The sequence below is a fragment of the Oryzias latipes genome, chromosome 8 (assembly GCF_002234675.1).
Source record: "Oryzias latipes chromosome 8, ASM223467v1".
Lineage (NCBI taxonomy): Eukaryota > Metazoa > Chordata > Actinopteri > Beloniformes > Adrianichthyidae > Oryzias > Oryzias latipes.
The window spans coordinates 9647673-9666892 of record NC_019866.2 but is presented as its reverse complement, the minus strand read 5'-3'; the positions used below and the strand labels follow the sequence as shown (position 1 = coordinate 9666892).

Here is a 19220-nt window from a genome sequence, read left to right as displayed (position 1 = left end):
ATCGACAACCAGTTCCAGATGATTGACATGTTTTTTGTCCAGTCGTTGTGCCTTGAAGAAGTCACGTGAGCGTCACCATGGTGTTTCATGAGGCTAAACCTTGCCAAAGGCTGGTTATGCGTTAGCTTAAAAAATGGACATGAGCAACGTGAACGTGTGTTTACTTCTTGGAGCAACTGGAGTTGGAAAAACGCTGCTAATCAAGCGTTTACAAAATATCCTTTAAACTTGATACAATACAGAAAAACAATTGGGAAACGTTGTTTACGCTAGCTAGCAATAATAGCTCCACAAAGTGTTGCACGTGACGAAATGACCAGTTTTCCTTACAGATTTTCTCCACTACTCAGTGTTCACGGCTCAGCCGATTTTGATTTCCTTCCTGCAACGCTTCCTACGGTACGCACGGCAATGGAATCAGTTTATGTAGTTGGTTGGGGTTTTAACTCTGTTCTCAACTACTTTGAATGTTTGCAGGTTGGAACTAATCTGACAGATCTGACCCTGAAAAAGAAAAAAGTGACAGTAAGGGAGCTTGGAGGCTGTATGAGTCCTATATGGCCTAGTTATTTTAAAGACTGCTCATCTGTTATTGTAAGACCGTGTTTGCATTTCAAAGCTTTATCAAAGGATTTACTGTTTGTTGCAAATACCTATTAAAGTATTTTTATTCACAGTTTGTAGTGGACTCAGCCAATATCGCACAGATATCTTCCTCGTGTATCCAGCTACTGTCTGTGCTCTCTGCTAAACCTCTTTGTAACGCCTCAGTGCTCATTCTCTTCAACAAGAGGTACAACTCCAACAATCCCTCAAATGACCTTTTAAATGGATGATGTCTGTCCAAAATGCTGACTTTTTTCCTTCTTAATTCCAAAAGTGTTTATCTGTTTGATTTATCATTGCGTCTTTGTTTTTTCAGGGATGTACCGTGCGTTATGACCCCTACCGAGATGAAGTCACTGTTTAGGATGGACGACATCATTGCATCAGCGACACAGCCCATCACAGTGCTGGAGCTCAGTGCTCGCTCTGGACAGGGACTACAGGAGGTGTTGAGATGGCTGGAGTCCATTGCTGTCAAGTGATTTCCGATTGTCCATTTACAATAGCGTTTCCCCTCAAAGAAATTGAAAAGGCGCCCAAAGCTTGGCCAGCAGCAAAATTGGCAACTCTTAGCATTGGGTTGTACAAAAATGTGCACAGTACAAGACAAGCAATGAATAGTGAATAGTATTTGGTTTCTGATCAAAAAGGAGGTCATGAAAAAGTTCAAGTGAGAGGTACAGGCAAAGTGATAATAGGCAGAATGGCCATTTTCTGTGACTGCTTGATCTTAAGATCAGTCACTCGCTGCTCACTATTGCATGCAACAGATCCATGCACCCAGTAACAAGCATCAATCAACTCTGAAGGGATGTTTTATCCTAAAAATGCACTCGTACATAAGAAGAATGTGCATAGATCCTACAGAAAGGGTCAAGACAAAACTCAAAAACTGCTTTGAGTCTCACAGTTCTCTCTGTGCACAGCAAACTGACTAAAATGAATCTGACTTGCATTGATAGTTATTTATGAGTCCTTGATCAAATGTGGTGTTACAGAGCTCCCTAGAAATATTAAATCTCTGACAGTTTCTTCTGATACACTATTAATTAAGACACTAGAGGAGTGATGGAAGCTTTATTTTCTCTCCACCCACAACCTTCACTAGGGGATTATTTTAGGTTTGGACAACAGCTTTGCAAAAACTTACAAGACAAAAATGACAAACTGGACAAAAATAATCCTAATTCTGCTTCTCCACATGCTCTTCGATTGATGTGTCATTAAGAGGATGTTAGAAAAAACATATGGGACAATGATGTAATTTATTATGTAAGCTTTAAGAATATATCCGTGTGTTTTGTATATTTTCACATTTTTGTCATTTATTACCTGTAGAATATAATATCCAAGTGTATTAACAACAGCTGTTTAAATAAAAGGTAGAATTATTTTTACTTATTGGAATAGTTTGGAGATATTTCCTGATTGAGTTTTTGATTGTTGATTTTGTTTGGAGTTTTTATGTTAATGGAATTACCATCTCATTTATGATTTTATTGAAAATTTAAAACTTAATGTTTTTTACAAGGTGGAAAAAAAAGCATTATGTAACCAGTGAAAATGCTATTCTTTAACAAAACAAAAACTATTTAATCTAGGATAAATAAAATTTGTTACATTTGATTTTCTTTCTTGTTTAGCCACTAATGAAGGGTGAGCAAAGCTTCTTTGAAAATTATGAAAAATGTCATCAAAGCATCGACTTAAATGATTTCAGTATCTCTGCTAAATTAATCAGTGGTATGGAAAACCCATGATTCAAAGGAATTTTGGATTTAAATATTGCCAAACACTCTAAATTCATTTTTATGACTGCTTAAAAAAAAGTCTGTTCAAATGTTTTCTTTCCAATGCTCAGAGCCCTGAGATGAGATTCTTGCACTTTATTGCAATAAAGATCATCGTTCCACCACATTAAAAGCACACAAAAAAAACAGGACTTCCTCATAATAACTGTTTATAAACCACTTTAGACCTCTAGGTTGTTGCTTTAAAGTATATGAGAGCCCAGTTGACATATTTTAATAAATTCCTACTAATCAAAGGAGAACCAAAAAACATAAAGAGAACATTTGTTCATTTTAACTTCCATTCTTTAGATACACTTAAAAATGACACTGAAATTCCTGTTTGTTCATTGATCGTCAACTCTTCTGGTTTGAAGTGTGTTGGATGCTTTTTGCCACCAGGTGGCGGTCAAAACAATCAAATGACAAACAGACTGGTTTGGGTTTAAACCAGATTGTGATAGTTTCATTCTGAGCAAAGCAAGAGCAATGAGAGAAAGGCTAATTAAACTTAACATTTGTAGGTCTACAGATGCATTTGATGCCTTACCTGTAACAGAAACTAGCATTAGAAAATTCTCAAATGCTGCCTTGCATTTAAGGAATACTGAAACTTTGTCAAAGCCCCAAAAACAACATTTACACTGCATTTAAATTCACTAAAGTAACACTACATGTTAAGGAATCAATAGGACCTAGCCATAAAAGCAGAAAATAGCAGATTTCTGGAAGCAGGAACAGTTTAGGCACTGAAAAAGTCTTAAGCAACTCTTTCAAATGATCCAGAAAAGTGGTGCAATTTGACATCTATGTTTGTTTGCAGCAAAATATTATAAAAATGTGCTTTTTTTTGGAGTTTGTAATTGAAGTCTCGGCTAGATGACCGACTTCTAGCAAAGATCCGTCTTCTATATGGTATTGGGAAGCAGAACCAGTTTGCATCAATCTAATGGTTAATGAACGTTACAACCATGTCAAAACAGCTAAGAATAGGCTTTTCAGACAAGTCCTTTGAGCTGTGATTTGGTCTGCATTATATATGTTAATCCAAGAAAGGGTTTTGAGTGCTCTGTGCAGCTTGCAGTCCCTGAGGATTGGGTGAGGAGAAGGGCAGCAGGGGTTCAGGGAGGGTCCTTGGCATGTCCAGACTGGGCTGGGTCGGGTGAGTGAACGATGAAGGAATGGTTGCACCTTGATTGTTTAGAGACAGAGGCAAGGAGGGGCTGAATGAAAGAGAAGGAGCGGTGGGAGCTGCTGCCGTTGAGCCAGTCCCCATCTGACTAAGAGTCAGCTTTGGCTGCTCGGCTTGGAATGGATTGATGGAGGAAGGAGCACTCGGGGCTGAAGCAAAAGAAAACAGTTTTTAGTTGACACAGTTTGTGTACGTTTTAGTCAATCAACATAATTTTTAAGCATATGTAGTATAAAAAATGTTAAATATACCTGACATAAAGGGGTTACTGGGCATGGCCATGGAGTTTATTGGGATAAGATTGTCCAGGTCTACCAATGTGGCTGCAGTGGGGCCCAGGAACTGCTCCGGTGTCTTACATTTTCGAGGGGTGGAGTCAGCCAGGCTTTCTCCAAGCTTAGTCAAATCAAAAAGATCAGGACTTCCTTCCCCTCTGCCATTTGCACTGAAGTGTCCACCATCCATTGCTTCATCGAACAGATCGCCATCTAGCAAAGAAACAAGATAGGACTGCAGACGTAAACAGATGCACAAAACATGGCCGAAGTCTAGTCTAATAAACTCCTTTCTGTACCTGAGGGGCTTGCACTTCGAGGAGGATTTTCCTTCAGTGATCCCTTCTTTACTTTTGCATCCAGTGAGGCTAAAAATAGATTGATACATTTTATTTATGCAAAATACACAAATTCAAATACCTGTATGCAGTCTGAGAATATGCATGTGAACTCACAGGCAGCATTTGTAGGTATATCCCAATCTTTACTCGAGAAGCTCGGTTTAGAAACACTGCTCTGGGGTGCATCCCATGGTTTGGTTGGAGGCTCCCATGGCGGTGGAGGGCTGTAGGAAGGTGGTGGTACCATCCATGAAGCGTCTGATCGAGGAATGCTGGGGCCATCTTTCATTGGTAAAATGAAGAAAAGAAAAAAAAAAAGATTAACCTGCATGTCTAAGGATTTGTTTGGATCACGGTGGATTAACTTGAGGCGCACCTAGAGAGTCCCAGGGGTCTGTTCCTGCTGCACTGGCAGCTGCTTGTAAGGGGCTCTTCCACTTGTAATCACTGGGAGGAGGATCTACAGGCTGTGCAAAAACATCTACCAGGTCCATGAAGGCCGACTGATCACACAAGGCAGAAAAAAAAAAATTACATACACCATGTGAACTGATTTTGATTGCTGATGTAAATAAATAAATAAAACAATCTTTTTAGATGGTTAATGAACACTTGCTCTCATTCATAAATACAATTAACCCCCATGAGAAGATCTCATACTTTTGGTTGATCCGCGTCACGTTTGCTCTCCTCCAAAACTTTCTGGAGCTTCAAATCTTCTTCTCTGCGGCGCCGCTCCTCCTGTGAACACAGACACATGGTTGCCTTTCAGCATGACAGCCACTGGCAAAATTCACATATTGCCACATCATATTATATGTATGACTCAGCTACAGCACAGCTTGTATTTTCCAAAGGCATCATACACATGCTGCTGGTGCAAACTAGAACGTTCTGCGCTTGAAAAAGGGGAGACGGAGAACAGAGCACCACAGACCATTGTGCTCCATTTATGAACGTGGACAAACAACAAAATGGGGGGAGAGAAAATTCAAATACTTTTATGGAAAGGGGGACACATAAATGCTCTAACTACACAACAATTATGCAAGGTAAAGCGGTTGGAAAAAGGGATGGGAAAGAAAGCCTCTACCTGCTGGTGTTCCTCCTGGCTCAGGCTCAAGGCCAATTTGAGCTGGGTGTCCTCATCCAGGTCTGGAGAGACTTGGACTTGTGCACGTTGGGCTGGCTGAATGGATGGTGCACGTTGGGCTGGCTGAATGGATGGTGCACGTTGGGCTGGCTGAGATGTCGTTAGAGGGAAAGGGAATTATTATTTGACTGTGGTCAACAACACAAGCATTGAGGCTTAAAAACTCTTTAAAAAAAAAGAAGAAATTGAGTTTGCATCCTAGCAGAGAGGTGAAAGTCACAGCTGTCCTTCTCTGGTCAAAAATAATGAATTATTTACATATTACCGGTAGTTTATTGGAAAATGTGAGTGTAGTTTTTTTGGAGGTTTTTTTCAGAGAAGGAAAGCTAAACAAAAACAAATTGATGTAGATCAGAAAATACACAAAATTAATTGCCCAGATTTAAATGATTGCAGGAAAGGAAAGTCTTTTGCCTTTTAGTGCCTTCCAACAGAAGCTGAGGAGACGTCTTAAGCAGACTGGAATTTGGAATGGAATTTTTTTTTCTCCGATTAAAATCAATGCACATTTCCTGCGTGGCTTCTGTCCCTTCCATCTCAGCTTTCTCATGTTTCACATCACATTATGCTTTCATGCATCACATCAAATTCCTGTTAACAGTTATGAGAATTGATGGCACAGAGAAACAGGGAGGGGCATCGCTTTAGCACCCAGAGGCATTTCTAGAATCATTTTAATTTGTATGTCTTATTACCTTATCCAAATTAAAGCGATAAAGTAAAAAAAAAATTACCAACTTTTTAATGTCTTTTTCACAAAGAGTTTAATTACCCTACTTAAAAAAAGCATCTTTTTCAAATATATTGACACACTGTTCAGTAAACCTTGTTGTTCTGTTCCATCTTAATGTAAAACTATACACAGTTTTCAGAATCTTAGTATTTAGTTTTTTCTAAATTTTAATTTCAAAATCTGGACATAAAACTCGAGCAATAAAAAGGCCAAGGAAAAAATCTATTGGTCAAAATATGTGTATGCTTCAAGTTTTAAAAACATTTATTTTGATTCTTTGAGATTTGAATTCTTCCTCTGTTAGGGCTTTGCACCGACAGATTAAAGACATTTTTGCAGCTGCTGCAACTACCCTACAGGTGAAGAAAGGAAGTGACACTTCTTGTATTGAGCTTATTTCTAATTGAAGCAGAGGCTTTTTATTAAATATTTATTTTAAAAAGTCAGTTTGTTTATTACATTTAGCAAAATATCTTGATTAGGAATAGAATGTTATACTTTTTGAGTCTGCTTCTCCCTGTAAAGTACTAAAACTAAAAAAAGTTTTTTTGTTAATCTATGATTAACCTTTTAACACCAGAGCTTTAGCTTCAGTGTCAATGTTTTATGATTTACTGTAACTTTTTAACCCCTTATGTGATCAACGTAATTCCAGCAGATTCTGGAAGAGTAAAAAAACTGACTTTGCGCTGTTTTTCTCCACTTCTGCTGGAGCATAGCTGATCGTGTAAACGGTTGAAAAGTTACAGTATATAAAAGACATCTCTGGTGTTAAAGAAAGAATGGAAAAAAAGATTGGAAAAAAATATTGGAAAAATAGTTTTCTATACCCACCTGTGTTTGTTCTTGAGGCAGCTAAAACATGCAAAATCAGAAGGAAAAATGAAAAGCTGCAAATATTAGGTTTAAATTGTGTCTTTTTATTGACTAAAACATGGACTTTGTTCAGATAGATAACTTCTCCTTTTTAAAACAGTTTTTGTGTTGCAATAAGCAACACAATCTCAGTTAACGCCCACCAAAACCAAGTCATAAAGCCATAAAATTATAATATATATATGGCGCAGACATTTTATGTTGAAGATCTGAAAGTCAGTTCACTCAAATTAGTTTTCATTTTTAAAGTGCGAGTAAACACACATGCTCCAGAGTTCAGAGCAAAGATCGCTGTGTCCACACACTTTAAAAAAAAAATAGACAATAAAACCAACATGGAGTTTGTCAGGTCCATGACCACGAGAAAATCTGCTTTTGAATTTATAATGAAGGGGTACCGACTTAGCAGCAAACCTGCAAGTGTGTGTCTGTTCCTTTTAGAGGTACCTTGTTATTGTCCTGCTGGCTCAAAGCGATGGCCAGCTTCAGCTGCCGCTCCTCTTCTTCAGCGCTTGTTGGAAGAGCTTTTTCAATCTCAGATGGAAGACGAGACGGGGTGGCTACAAAGAACCAGAAAAGGACAGAAGAATGAAACCGGGAGAAGAGGAAATCATTGGAGAGGGGCGGAGGTTGGTTAAGAGCTGGCGCTGATTTTGCATGTTAATTCTGCGCTGCCGGTTGTTCGTGGCATTTGCTGGCATGGCTCGCCCAGTCCGCCTATCTCTGCTTTCAGCGAGAACAATGCGGCGGCTGTGTGGGGTTGCTTTTTTCAGGGGACTGGCATTGGATTGGGGCCCACCTTGTTAACCCTAATCATTCAGGATGGGGAAGTTGGCTCCAGATATTTTTCCTATTTGTGGACGAGGGAGGTGGTGCAGTAAGTGCCAGGCTGTGGGGTCACAGGGTTGAAGCAGAGGAGCAGCCCCCACGCTGGCAGAGTCAGGCTTCAGAAACAAATCACTTCCACTGTGCTGCCCCTCACCAGTCTCCTGCCTCAGCTGAATCTTTTGATGGTAATTAGCTGCCGCCAACCTCCCATCTCCCCCCACCTCCATTAGCATCTTGATCAAACTCTCCACAATATTCATGTGTTCTGCCCAAAACCCCTTTTTATTCCATCCTTTTAAAAATCTCCATCGCTCAACTGCAATAGCACAAGCTGTCAAACAGCAGCTCTGTTTGTTGTCTTGTAAAAAGAACTATTATCCCAAAGTGAATAGCACTACTGAACCCTTCCTCTTGACAGTAAGGTACTTTGTTTGAAGATGTTTCACTTTAAAATCACATTATGGGGGGAAAAAAATCAAAGGTTTCACCGTTTTTAATGACATTCATGACCTGAATAGATGTTTTCAAAAAGAATAAAGTTGGCACAAGTTCCCATAAGGTCACTGTTATTTTCTATGGGAGTCAAGGAACCTTTATATATTTTTATTAGCGTGTTAACCTTATTTTATTAACACTTATTCTTTATGTATGAAGCAGGGAGGCTTGAAGGGAGGCCTACCTGTACATTAATTCAAACTGAGAAGGATTCTTAAAGACCCACACCAATGAAAATCGTGTTTTTTGGTGTTTTTAAAATGTTCTTGTAGCATTTTTCTCATTATGGAGGACATATATAAAGAAAATTATCATTAAAATTGCATTTCTGTGTACTTCTTTTTTTATTGTTGTGAATCAGGAGCAGATGAAAAAAAAAACAGTTAAAAAGAATGCAATGTTAAAAACTGTCCGGCTGGATAGCTCCACTATTGCTTGGCTTTTTTGATGCACTGGTAATTTTAGGTTGGGGCATGTAAGGGACTGTAAAAGAGAGGAGGAGCGTGTCCACAGCTCAGATGTGGGTGACGGGAAGGTAGGGCGGGGATTTTCTAATGAACTCCTGCCACTCTGCAGAAACTTTGTCCAAGAAAACAACACAGGCTGTTTGATTTGGGCTAAAAACAGCATAATCACAATAAAAAAACAACTAGGGACACTTTGAAAATAGATCAAAAGAGGATCGGAGTGGGTCTTTAAGGTTAGAGCAACATTCATCTTTCATGTTTGGTAGGAGTAGTGCTAAGGAAGAGAGATGAGGGGTTCAAGTGTAATCTGTAAAAACAGGGCACGTTTTCGGGGGATCCGTTATTAAACAAACCTCAAACCCCAATTAAGAAAAAACAAAAAAGCATGGCCCACACAAATACTTAGGTTGATTCTCAAAACCAGACTTGCCACATTCTCGCTGTGCGGTATTTGTTCGTGAACGTGATTACTTACTTGGAGCTAACTAGTCACTCATGAGAGTTTCAGAACTAAACATCCCATTCTCTGGAAATGCATCTAAAGCAGATGAACAACATGTGCTAAACTTTAGCTAACTTTTAAACTAAAGGAATTTGTCTGAAAGCAAAGGCATGCATCAAATATGCATATTTTATTCTTTCTTGGTAAAATCTGAAGTAAATTAAAAATCTTATGTAAGGAAACAGCTGTCTTTAAAAAGGAAACGGTTTTCCCCACCATCTGAAGTTACCCAACCAGAATCACTGCATGATATGACACAGATACCTGTGGGACAGTTTCGTATTGAATCAATATTTGAGAGAAACGGACACATGGAGGGCCTCTGCCTTCGCGGAAATCTGTTCAGCTGGCAGGATCGCTCAGAGTGGAAGGAATGCAGCGAGAGCGTCAGAGGAGAGACAAACGTACATCTTCTAGGCCTTAAACACAAAAGACGAGTCACTAATAATAACAATCGGAAGTTATGATTGTGCAACAATGTGCTAGCCTTTAAATAGCAAGCAGATGACATAACAGAGGGATCACAGGTAAAATCTGGCTGATCAGGCTGAGTGGAAAATATAAAAAAGTCCCCAGCTATAACCTAAGATGGGAATGGCTTATTTCCTGATAGTTATAACAGTCTGAGTTGAAATTAAAAAACGACTGCTTCCATTTCTTGGACCAAGGTGCCGTAATGTTTGCAGGTAAGTGTGCCGGACATCTTGAAAGGAATGGAATGTATGCTCTGTGTAACTTACATGGGTAGGACGGCGGCAAGTCGGAATCAAAAGATGAGCTGGACATGGAGCGATCCAAGGGGGAGGGGAGCCCCGCCACACGCGACTTGGACTTCAAAGCATGAGAGCGCTCTTTCTTCAGCTTTTCCTCATCCCTCAGCAGAGACGCCAACCGCTTCGCCTTCTCTCGGACAGTGGCTCCCTGGTCATGTCCATCTCGATCTATGTACTGGAAGTCCTTCAATGTCTGAATACTGTGTATGTTCTCCTTGCACGCTTTGACCACACGCTCAGAGCCCGTTTTCACCAAATGCTCCAGCAGCACCAGGGCCTTGAAGACGTGGCGCCAGTTTTTGCCGTTATCGTTGAGCCTCTTCCAGATTATTCTCATGATGTCGGCGAAGGCCACCACGTTGAAGGTCAGGTCTGAAATTTCAGACATGAGAGAGACGGGCGGTCCCCAGGGGTCATTGCAAGTGGCCTCCCGGACCTTAATCTCAGCGTCTGTGTAGCTGTGGACCGCGTTTTTCATTTGGCGGCGGATCGATGAGGTCTGCATGGTGGCAGTCGGGTTTCACGCGCAGCACAGGTAAAGAGATGGCAGGTCAAGTCACTGCTTAGGAAAAGGTGAGCTGGTCAAGTCGAAAAAAGTCGAATTTCCAACTTCAGTTCACAAAATGTGGTCCTGTTGGAAACAAGCACAAATAAAGTACACCATGTTTACAACTGTTGATCCTTGTAAGCCTTTGTTAAAGGTGATAAAACAGAAGTCCTGGACAGGAAATGAATTAACAGCTGAATGTCATTTACATTTACTTTAGAAATCCCTGGGAAGGTTTGTGGCTTTGCCTTGAGTGTTGAACTGTTTTGTCTACAGGATAAATTTGCTGGATTTGAAAAGCAGGGGAAAAACGTTTTGTCCTCTTTACCTTTTTTGGTCCATAAATGAAATTCAGAGAACAAGACTCGTTTGTGGTTTAAGTCCCACTTGGTGCACTAAAAGCAACTGTGATCCTTCTGGAACTTGCTATGGATGCTGTAAATTTCCCGTTCCACATGGAGAGCAGAACATTTAAAATCAGAAAGCACTGCTTGAACAGTGATCAGAGCTATTAGGTGACAGTTAATCACTTCCTTTGATCAGATTGTGTTTCCAGGCAGAGTGCCTCCATTGCTGAGCCTCAGTCGATAGGACAGTTTGTTATGGATTTGTTGCTTTAATTCTGACTTCCACTCCTCAAAGTAGTTCTCAAACGCATTCCAATGCGTAAAACTGACTTCCAAAGAGTTTATTTTCGAGTGAATGAAGTCCCCAAAGGCTCAGTCTCCTACAGGCGCAATCGGAGGACATTCTTTTATTGTCTTAATTATTAAAAAAATAATAACTTCAACCACCAAAAATCAAACCTTTTGTCTCATGTTGGCTGCTTTTCGTGAGTCTCTCAGACGTCGGCGCGTCCTTTCTGTCCCAAACAGGACTGGTTCCGCGAATGCGTAGAGGTGAGAGACTCACTGACGGTGACTCAGCGATGTTTTCCCCACACTTTTAAAGTTAAAACCTCGTCGAAACTTGGATAAAGTAAACGAATCGGCTGGTTGCCTTCACTTTTTCTCTTACCTTCATGCCACAGCGCGTCAGCGGGGTCCCGACTTGGGGAGGATTTGGGTGGGAAAGGACGCGTCCCCGCCTCTCCGCATATGTCCTGACGCCCGTCGGACACGGAGAGAGGAGGAGAGCTGGGGGTCTGAAAGCAACGTAATTCCGTTTCTGTGAAAGGAGTCGAGAAATGCTGATCTATCTGTCACCAACTTCAGCTTATTTACAAATCCACAGAACTGCAAACCAGAAAGACGCAGCCCGCAGATGGGACGGCCGTGCGCGCAAACAAGCAAACAGTGAAAAAATGAAAAGAGAGGGGAGGTGAGGAGGAGGAGGGAGAGAAACCTGCTCTGTGAATGCGGAGTCAGACTTAACTCCTTCAATGCCGAGTCGAGTAGCCATGGGGCTACAACCAGAATTAAGCAGTTTCAAAACTGCGTAAATGTGGGGACGCGCGCCCTGTGGCCCTGTTAAATCTGCGAGGACAAACGTAGTAAAATGTATTTAAATGACAACCCCTAACGCAAATATTTGTATTTTAAGATAAAAGAAGTTAAAATATTAGCAGCCCCCTTTTATGCTGCATCATTCAAGGAAGTAAAAGACAAATCCACACAAAATCTAAATAAATGAAACACGCATGTCCTTCCCGGCAGCGTTTTCTCTTTACTTATTCATCCCCTCTAATGGAATGCTAGAAAGTACCCTCCTCCTGCATTATTTATGCATAATTCAAGTAAAATATCTTTTTTTTAATCCGTTTTGGTTCATTTAGCTTCACAAAAGATCTCAGGATGACATCAAAAACTGAGAGATCCCATGGTTTTTTGTTGTTTTTTTAAATGATAAATGAATCTCTAACTGACAAAAAGCAGCAGGAAGGATTAGTGAAACAGACTGAGCTGGATTTACAAGAAATTCCAGCTCCACCTTAAGAAAACATATTGGAGATAACATGGAAGAACTGAAGTTTAAGACACATGAAACAAATCCTTCACTCCTTACTGGATAAGTATCACACACAAAGGTCATACTTTGGTGTTCAGTCCTCCCTGTGAGGAGTGTTCATCCTCCTGTTCCATCTGTCCATTTTCATTTTGTTCACTCAGTTTTGGCACCCTCTGTCTTTATTTCTTGTCAAAACAGATGCCTCGACATTTTTTTTGTTTCCCAACAAAGGCGTGATGAGGTCAGTGAGTGTTTGGAGGGCATGCAAGCAAGAATGGGGAAGGGAGGGGCTTGTGGCGTCACTCGAGGGGGCGGGGACTCGACTCTGTGCGTGCAGTCATGCTGCGGAGCTCCTTTTATCATGTTGAGACTCACCAGGCTTTGGTGGAGAGAAGCAAGGTAGCAGAAAGAAGTCAATTATTGTCACAAAAGACGGGAACAGATGGATACATTTATTATAATTTATTCTGATATAAGAGCACACCAACACATTTTCAATTAAAAAGTTTTAATTATTAATGTTGCAACAAAAAGTAAGTTATTGTCAAAATAATCATTCAAGGACAGAGCTGCTTACCGCCCTCTGCTGGTCAATGTGATTATATCGGTTTGGTTTTACTTTTTGGCATTTTGGAGCATGTGGACTCTGGAGGATCATATTGCAGGCACAAGCACAACATGTATGTTACTGTGCCTGCAATAAAAGTTACCCTTAGCAAAAAGTAGTCTACTTCAAGTATTATTAGTCTGTATCAGGGCTCTGCAACCTTAAACTATTAAAGAGCCATTGGGTCAATTTCTCAGTCACAAAGTCTTACCTTGCCCTACAGAAAACTAAGACACTGATTTTAATTATGTCGATTTTGCTTTGATGACAAATACCAATGAAAGAGAAAATAGCTTTTCTTTTCAAAACGTGAAATTATTGATGACTTTTGACACAGGTTGATGTGACTTCCTTTCAAAATAAAAGGCACCATGTGTCACATCATCTTAATTCAGCATATATAGTAGGAGGTAGAGTTATGTCAGCAGGGATTGGGGGGAAAAAAATATTTTCTGTTTGTGGTGCATCTCAGCCAGAAACTTGGAAATTCAATTCAATTCAATTTTATTTGTATAGCCCAAAGTCACAACAACAGTCATCTCAATCAAAATCAAAATTTAATCAGAGTTAATTAAATGCCCCTTACTGTATTTTTTAACACAACACTGTCCACTTAATATCCTTAAATTTGTTCACAAATGGAAAATTAAAAACGTTTTATTTTTTCTTTATCCAGAGAGCCATAATGGAGGGGTAGAAAAGCCCTGGGGCTGCAGGTTGCAAACTGAAGCAGTATACTTAACTATCCCCTTATTGTAAACTAAAAATGTTCCAGAATAAAGCACTATTTGTTTGTCCAGACATTTGTAAACATTTGCTTTTTTAAATTCTTTATATATTTTTTTAAATTATGAAACAAGGTAAGATTGTGATTTTTTTCCAGTTTTTTTGTTTGTTTTTTGGTGTGACAGTGAAAGCAGTATCCGTGTTATTTATTGTTTAATTTTTTTTTAGATTCCCTGCTATCTTTGTGTTATGGTTTGAAATACCATCAATTGTCTGAAGCAGATATTTCTGTATTTGATAGAGATGTTCCATTAAAAGAAGCAGAAAGGACGTCAGTAAATGTTCCTTCTTACAAAAGATGGTGCATTCAGAAGGAGACAGATTTGTATGTCTCTGGCAAAACAATAAAAGAAGACACATCTGAAAGAGAACAAAACAAGTCTCACCCACACAGCAACACTTGCCTTCCGTTTGTGTGTTTTTCATCCTCATACTGTTGCATTTCAATCTATTAAAAACATTTGCTAATATGTTTTTTAAATTGAGCAAAAAACTAACTAATTTGGTTCCATCTATAAAACCCAAATGAAAACATTTCAAGCATTTTTGGAAATCAGCTTTATTCTGTCATTGAGAGGAATGTCTGTCTAACACAGCGGTGTTAACATTTGACCTCCTCCTTTTAGAGCAGTTTAATACTTGAGGTGCTCTTATCTTCAGCCTGGCAGTTTAAAACAGGCTAAGTTATTTGATAAAGCCAACAGTTCCACATAGGAGCCATTTAAAATAGTGTGCCAGCAGAAGCAAGTGCATTAAGACAACATTTACAATAACTTTATTTGAATTCATCATCTTTTAAGATGTTTGGTTGAAAAAATGAATGTAACCTGTGTAAAATCAGAGATTTCAAGCTAGTTTTCTTCATTATTCTGTCATAAATTTAAGCTTGCAGGTGAGAACATTTTAATCCACTGGGTCAGTGTGCTTTTTCCAGCGGCAAAATGCTTTAACTGCCATATCAGAGAGCGTGCAAAAATACAATAAAAAATGTGTTATAATTACATTTAGTGTGCATGAAGAGTTATTGTTATTGGCTTAGAGTATAGTTACTAAACAACAGTTCGGTTCAGTTTTCTAAGTTGTCCTAAAAACAGAGAAGAAACCAGAATCATTTGGCATTTTTAGACAAAGTGAAATAATCATTATCAAAGTCTGTACAGAAATACTGAATCATTTTAGAATCTATTAAACACTGAATATTTGAATTGGTTTCTTCTGTTCTGCTTTTTTAAAGCATGTGATTTTTGTCTGAACTGTAAAATGTCATTTTGTCCCTTAACACATTCAGTAGTATGGCTAACAGCGAGATCGTTTTTTTTCAATTAAGGTTTTTTTATTCTTTTTTTTAAACCAGCATTCATAATCATACTTGATTTCTAACACGTTGTTAATTTTCTTATTTAAAAATATGAATAGGGTTGTTGTATTTTAATTTAAAAATCTATATTTTAAGACTTTGGTTGAAATAACCCTTGTGTAATTTTGGACCTTTAAGCCAATATGCTCAAGACAATTTGCACCTTCAAAATAATTTTCATTTTATGCAAATAGGACTCCAAAAATACCCCAGCCTTCTTAAATCTGACCATCCATCCATCCATCCATCCATCCATCCATCCATCCATCCATCCATCCATCCATCCACTGACTGCATTCTCATTATGGGTTGGCAGTCTGTTGCATGCCCCTGTACACCCAGTGTGTGTTAATTTCCAAAAGGAACATCATGCTGGCATCAAAGGATGGCTTCCTATAGAAATGTGTTGGTGTTTAAGCAGAACTGCCTGCAGTTGATCGATTTAAATCCTGCCAGAAAAAAAAAAATAGAATAATTTGGTTTACAGTCATTTTCCTACCAGCTAAACCGTTTCTGCCTTTAAATATAACACTGGAATGATTGCTGAAGGGGCTGCAGAAGACTCATCAAGTTTCTATGAATCATAAAGAGAGTGCGCAACAGCGTCTCCTGCTTCTGGGTCGTGATCACTAAACAAATAGGCTGCATGCCAATGCAGAAGCAGAAAAATCACAGCTGCAGTGTTAGACCAGGATGTGCAGGTAAATTGCCGCTTTGGTTGAATAATCCACACTAATGTAAACTTGAAAAAAAAAAGATGATTTTAGATAAATGCTGAGCGGTGGGATATACTTTCTGCATTTCACACCTCCACTGATCATGCCCTCAGGGGTTTGAGCTGCTGAATGGACTGCATTCGTTAGCTCATAATCTATAATTATCCATAATGAGGCAGAAAACATACACAGGTGTGCTGCTAAAAATAGACTGGAACATTTGAGGCAGCTTTTTGTTTCCCCTAGTTGAGGAGGTCAGTTGGGTTTGGATCTTGAACACTAAAAACTAATCAACAACGGTTCTGGATTTTTCTGTGCGTTTTTTCTTAAGTGGATCATTTTCTACATGAGTGAGACGGTAAAGGAGGAGGGGGGGGGGGGTGTCATATTTCTAAAAAAGGAGTACTTTCTGAATGAGGCCGATGACGCAGACTCCGAGCACTATAAGAGAGGAGACCCAGATCCGCATCGTCGGACAGATGGGGCTGACATTTACAGGATCACACTGCGACAGCCTCTTACTGACAAGAGGGGCATGAACGCAACTAAGAAGTTTCAGCTCGCTGTTGATGGCCTCCTGGACACGTTTCATTGCTGCAGCGACCATTTCCAGGCACGCGTTGCGCATCCGGCGCTTCAGAGCGCAGTTCTCTGCACCCCGATGCTCCAGCATCCCAGCATCTCAAGCATCACCAAAAAGGGCATCATCAAATCGGTGAAAGAGTGCTGGAGACCACAGGATAGGAAGATGGTAAAGCGCAGGTCTTCAAGCTCCAGAGGCAGCGTCCAGGCTGCTGATGAAATCATGGACCGGTCCGTGGATTTAACGGGTCTGACCAGCCGCAGGAACTGTCACAGATTAGTTGTTCTCGGGGCGCCTAGAGTTGGAAAAAGTAATATTATTCGGCGGTTCTTGTGTGAGGAGTTTGAGGAGCACTATAAACCAACGGCGGAAGACTTCTACAGAAAGCTCTTCTTCATAGGTGGAGAGGCGTACCAGGTGGATGTTCTGGATGCGGCGTGTGAGAGGGACTTCCCCGCAAAGCGGAGATTATCCATTCTGACAGGTGAGAAAAACTGACCACACCCTGAAATGTGCTATTAAAGAAGAGACAAACCCTGAACTTTAATCTCTTTTTCTGCAGGTGACATTTTTCTCCTCGTCTTCAGTTTGGATGACAGAGACTCTTTAAATGAAATCCATGAGCTGCTCGCAGAAATACGAGCAGCAAAAGCAAAGTTACTCAAATCAAACCATCCCAGGATGGTGCCAGCGGTGGTGTGCGGGAACAAAGCGGACTTGGACGCACACAGAGCCGTCACGCGCTCGGATGTGACGGAAATCCTCGGAGAGGACGTCCCATTCTTTGAAGCGTCGGCCAAAACCGGCACCGGGCTGCAGGGATGCTTCCGGGCTCTGGCCAGCCTCGGCGGACTCCCCAATGAGACCAGCCCGTCGCGGCATCAGATCGTATCCATCCTTACGTACCAGTCGCTGTGCGTCGATCAGCGGGGCAGGAGGAGGAGGAGGATGCATTTGCGGGAGCACGCTGCGCCCTGTGCCGCAGTGGACCCGCTGGCGCGCCGCCCGAGTTTCACCAGCGACCTAAAACTGGTGCTTGGATCAAGTACCAAACAGAAAAAACCCGAGAAGTGTCAGATTCAATGAATCGTGGTGTCTCTCGACAAACATATTGTAGTAGTATGCTGCAATGTCCTTTACGTAAAGAGTTATACTCTGGCAGCTGGCTGGACCAGTGCGCTTTATACCTGTAATAACCGTTTAATAAAATACTTTTTTCTAAGAGATTTGTTGCTTTTTCCATCCTATATGTCATCAATTTAGATGACCATGCCATGGAAGCATGAATTGTGCGCATTGACGTCATCAAAAAAGTAGAGGTGTGTGTGAGTGTATGTGAGTGTGCTGGGGGATGAGGGGGTTACGGAGTGAGTCAGACATGAACTTCGAGCATCTTCAAGTATTCATGATGGTGCGTAAAACGTCCTTCACATTTCAGACAGCCCACCAGGAAGAGGAGAGTCGTGCTGATGCAGAGTCTGATGCGGAGCCTGCAGATGCTCTTGAGTCACCATGGTAACCGGTATTAATATTATTATCAGGGAATAAGGTGTTGAAGCATCATTTGTGAGCAGAGGGTGGGTGGAAAAATCTATGTAGGAGAAACGACTGAACAATCGCACTTTTACAGGATAAATCTGATTCTACGTTTCGAATTATCTTCAACATTTTAATGAAACACGTTTCAGTTAATGTTAAAATCCAAAAGTTCCCCATCTACAATTCAAATTTTAGTTTAATTCGATCACATCCAGACCTGTTTGGCTACATTTTTTCCAATGTAATATTTTAAGCTCACTTATTTAGGAACCTAGTGCACTTCTCTTTTAAAGATCAAGGACTTCAATCCATCCTGCAGATCTTGAAGGTCAGCAAATAATGAAGAATGTACAGGAGTGAATTTATTACTTCTTTCCCATAAAAACAAGGAAAAAAGGAGAAATAGTGAATAATTCAAATTTATGGCCAGAGGTTATTGATTAGATCATGGATGAATACGGATCCATAAAGTTTCTGTGCTTTTGCTGGTTTGAAGTCTGTCCTTTTGAAAGTCCTGACACAATGAGTGAAATAAGCAGAACCAAAGATTTTCATCCCCAGAAGAAAATATTTCCCAGACCTCATCCTAAATGTCTAACAAGGCAGTAAAGAAACAATAATATGGGCGTGTTTTTCTTCTAATTCAGATATACACTCTTCTTTTTTTTAAGTCAGATATGATCGCAGCATCCTTTTTGGCTAAAATATACAGGAGCTTGGCTGTGGCTTTGAGTTCAATTTGGACTTGCCTTATGTATGCTTATAAAAACATTTTTTAGTAAATGGATACAATAAAATAATTAGGTAGCATTCCAATGTAATAAATTCTAATACTTTGAGATTCAAGGTAAAATCATGTTTTTTCTTTGTCCAGTAGGAGTATGGAGGGAAGGATTTCATTTTGTCTAAATATCATATTTTTTTTACATTTATTTCACGTATGTTGACAAAGAAATCATCTGATCAGAACATACCAGAAGCTTTAAAAATAATTATTATTGAATGAATATTTCTTACAAAAACTGCAAGACTAGGATGAAACAGCTAAATGTCAAAACGTTTTTTATGTTTAAATAAGACAGATTTTTTTTAAAGTCGGGTTTTTGG

The 19220-nt window shown here is 40.0% G+C and overlaps 3 protein-coding genes across 5 annotated transcripts; 2 read left to right on the top strand and 1 right to left on the bottom strand.

Annotated features, from left to right (window-relative positions):
- Positions 1 to 22: 22 nt before the first annotated feature.
- arl16 (ADP ribosylation factor like GTPase 16) lies at positions 23 to 2139 on the top strand. Its single transcript, XM_004071391.4, has 5 exons — positions 23 to 215; positions 344 to 399; positions 478 to 594; positions 678 to 793; positions 923 to 2139. Exons 1-5 carry the CDS (start codon positions 134 to 136, stop codon positions 1086 to 1088), a joined length of 537 nt encoding a protein of 178 aa, XP_004071439.1. The 5' UTR covers positions 23 to 133; the 3' UTR covers positions 1089 to 2139.
- Positions 2140 to 2477: 338 nt separating this feature from the next.
- LOC101168623 (epsin-1) lies at positions 2478 to 11888 on the bottom strand. 3 transcript variants are annotated; one of them, XM_011478120.3, is made up of 11 exons: positions 11596 to 11888; positions 9999 to 10662; positions 7414 to 7526; positions 6925 to 6945; positions 5298 to 5447; positions 4865 to 4945; positions 4581 to 4707; positions 4319 to 4486; positions 4163 to 4231; positions 3840 to 4076; positions 2478 to 3737 (listed from the first exon to the last, which is right to left on the bottom strand). In XM_011478120.3, the coding sequence occupies exons 2-11, from the start codon at positions 10534 to 10536 to the stop codon at positions 3439 to 3441; spliced, it is 1803 nt and encodes a 600-aa protein (XP_011476422.1). In that variant the 5' UTR covers positions 10537 to 10662; positions 11596 to 11888; the 3' UTR covers positions 2478 to 3438. The 3 variants fall into 3 exon arrangements, with proteins under 3 accessions (XP_011476422.1, XP_011476423.1, XP_004071684.2); XM_011478121.2 differs by lacking the exon at positions 11596 to 11888 and adding an exon at positions 11385 to 11563; XM_004071636.4 differs by lacking the exon at positions 6925 to 6945.
- Positions 11889 to 16467: 4579 nt separating this feature from the next.
- Positions 16468 to 17800, top strand: LOC101165889 (dexamethasone-induced Ras-related protein 1). The gene is made up of 2 exons (XM_004071390.3): positions 16468 to 17058; positions 17137 to 17800. Exons 1-2 carry the CDS (start codon positions 16527 to 16529, stop codon positions 17658 to 17660), a joined length of 1056 nt encoding a protein of 351 aa, XP_004071438.3. The 5' UTR covers positions 16468 to 16526; the 3' UTR covers positions 17661 to 17800.
- Positions 17801 to 19220: the final 1420 nt, after the last annotated feature.

Coding starts and splice junctions, on each gene's coding strand:
- arl16 (XM_004071391.4), top strand. CDS start 134: ATGGACATGAGCAACGTGAACGTGTGTTTACTTCTTGGAGCAACTGGA. Junction 216..343: donor GCTAATCAAGCGTTTACAAA/ATATCCTTTAAA, acceptor GATTTTCTCCAC/TACTCAGTGTTCACGGCTCA. Junction 400..477: donor TTCCTGCAACGCTTCCTACG/GTACGCACGGCA, acceptor GAATGTTTGCAG/GTTGGAACTAATCTGACAGA.
- LOC101165889 (XM_004071390.3), top strand. CDS start 16,527: ATGAACGCAACTAAGAAGTTTCAGCTCGCTGTTGATGGCCTCCTGGAC. Junction 17,059..17,136: donor GAGATTATCCATTCTGACAG/GTGAGAAAAACT, acceptor CTTTTTCTGCAG/GTGACATTTTTCTCCTCGTC.
- LOC101168623 (XM_011478120.3), bottom strand. CDS start 10,536: ATGCAGACCTCATCGATCCGCCGCCAAATGAAAAACGCGGTCCACAGC. Junction 7,527..9,998: donor CTTGCCGCCGTCCTACCCAT/GTAAGTTACACA, acceptor GGTTCTTTGTAG/CCACCCCGTCTCGTCTTCCA. Junction 4,232..4,318: donor TATACCTACAAATGCTGCCT/GTGAGTTCACAT, acceptor ATCTATTTTTAG/CCTCACTGGATGCAAAAGTA.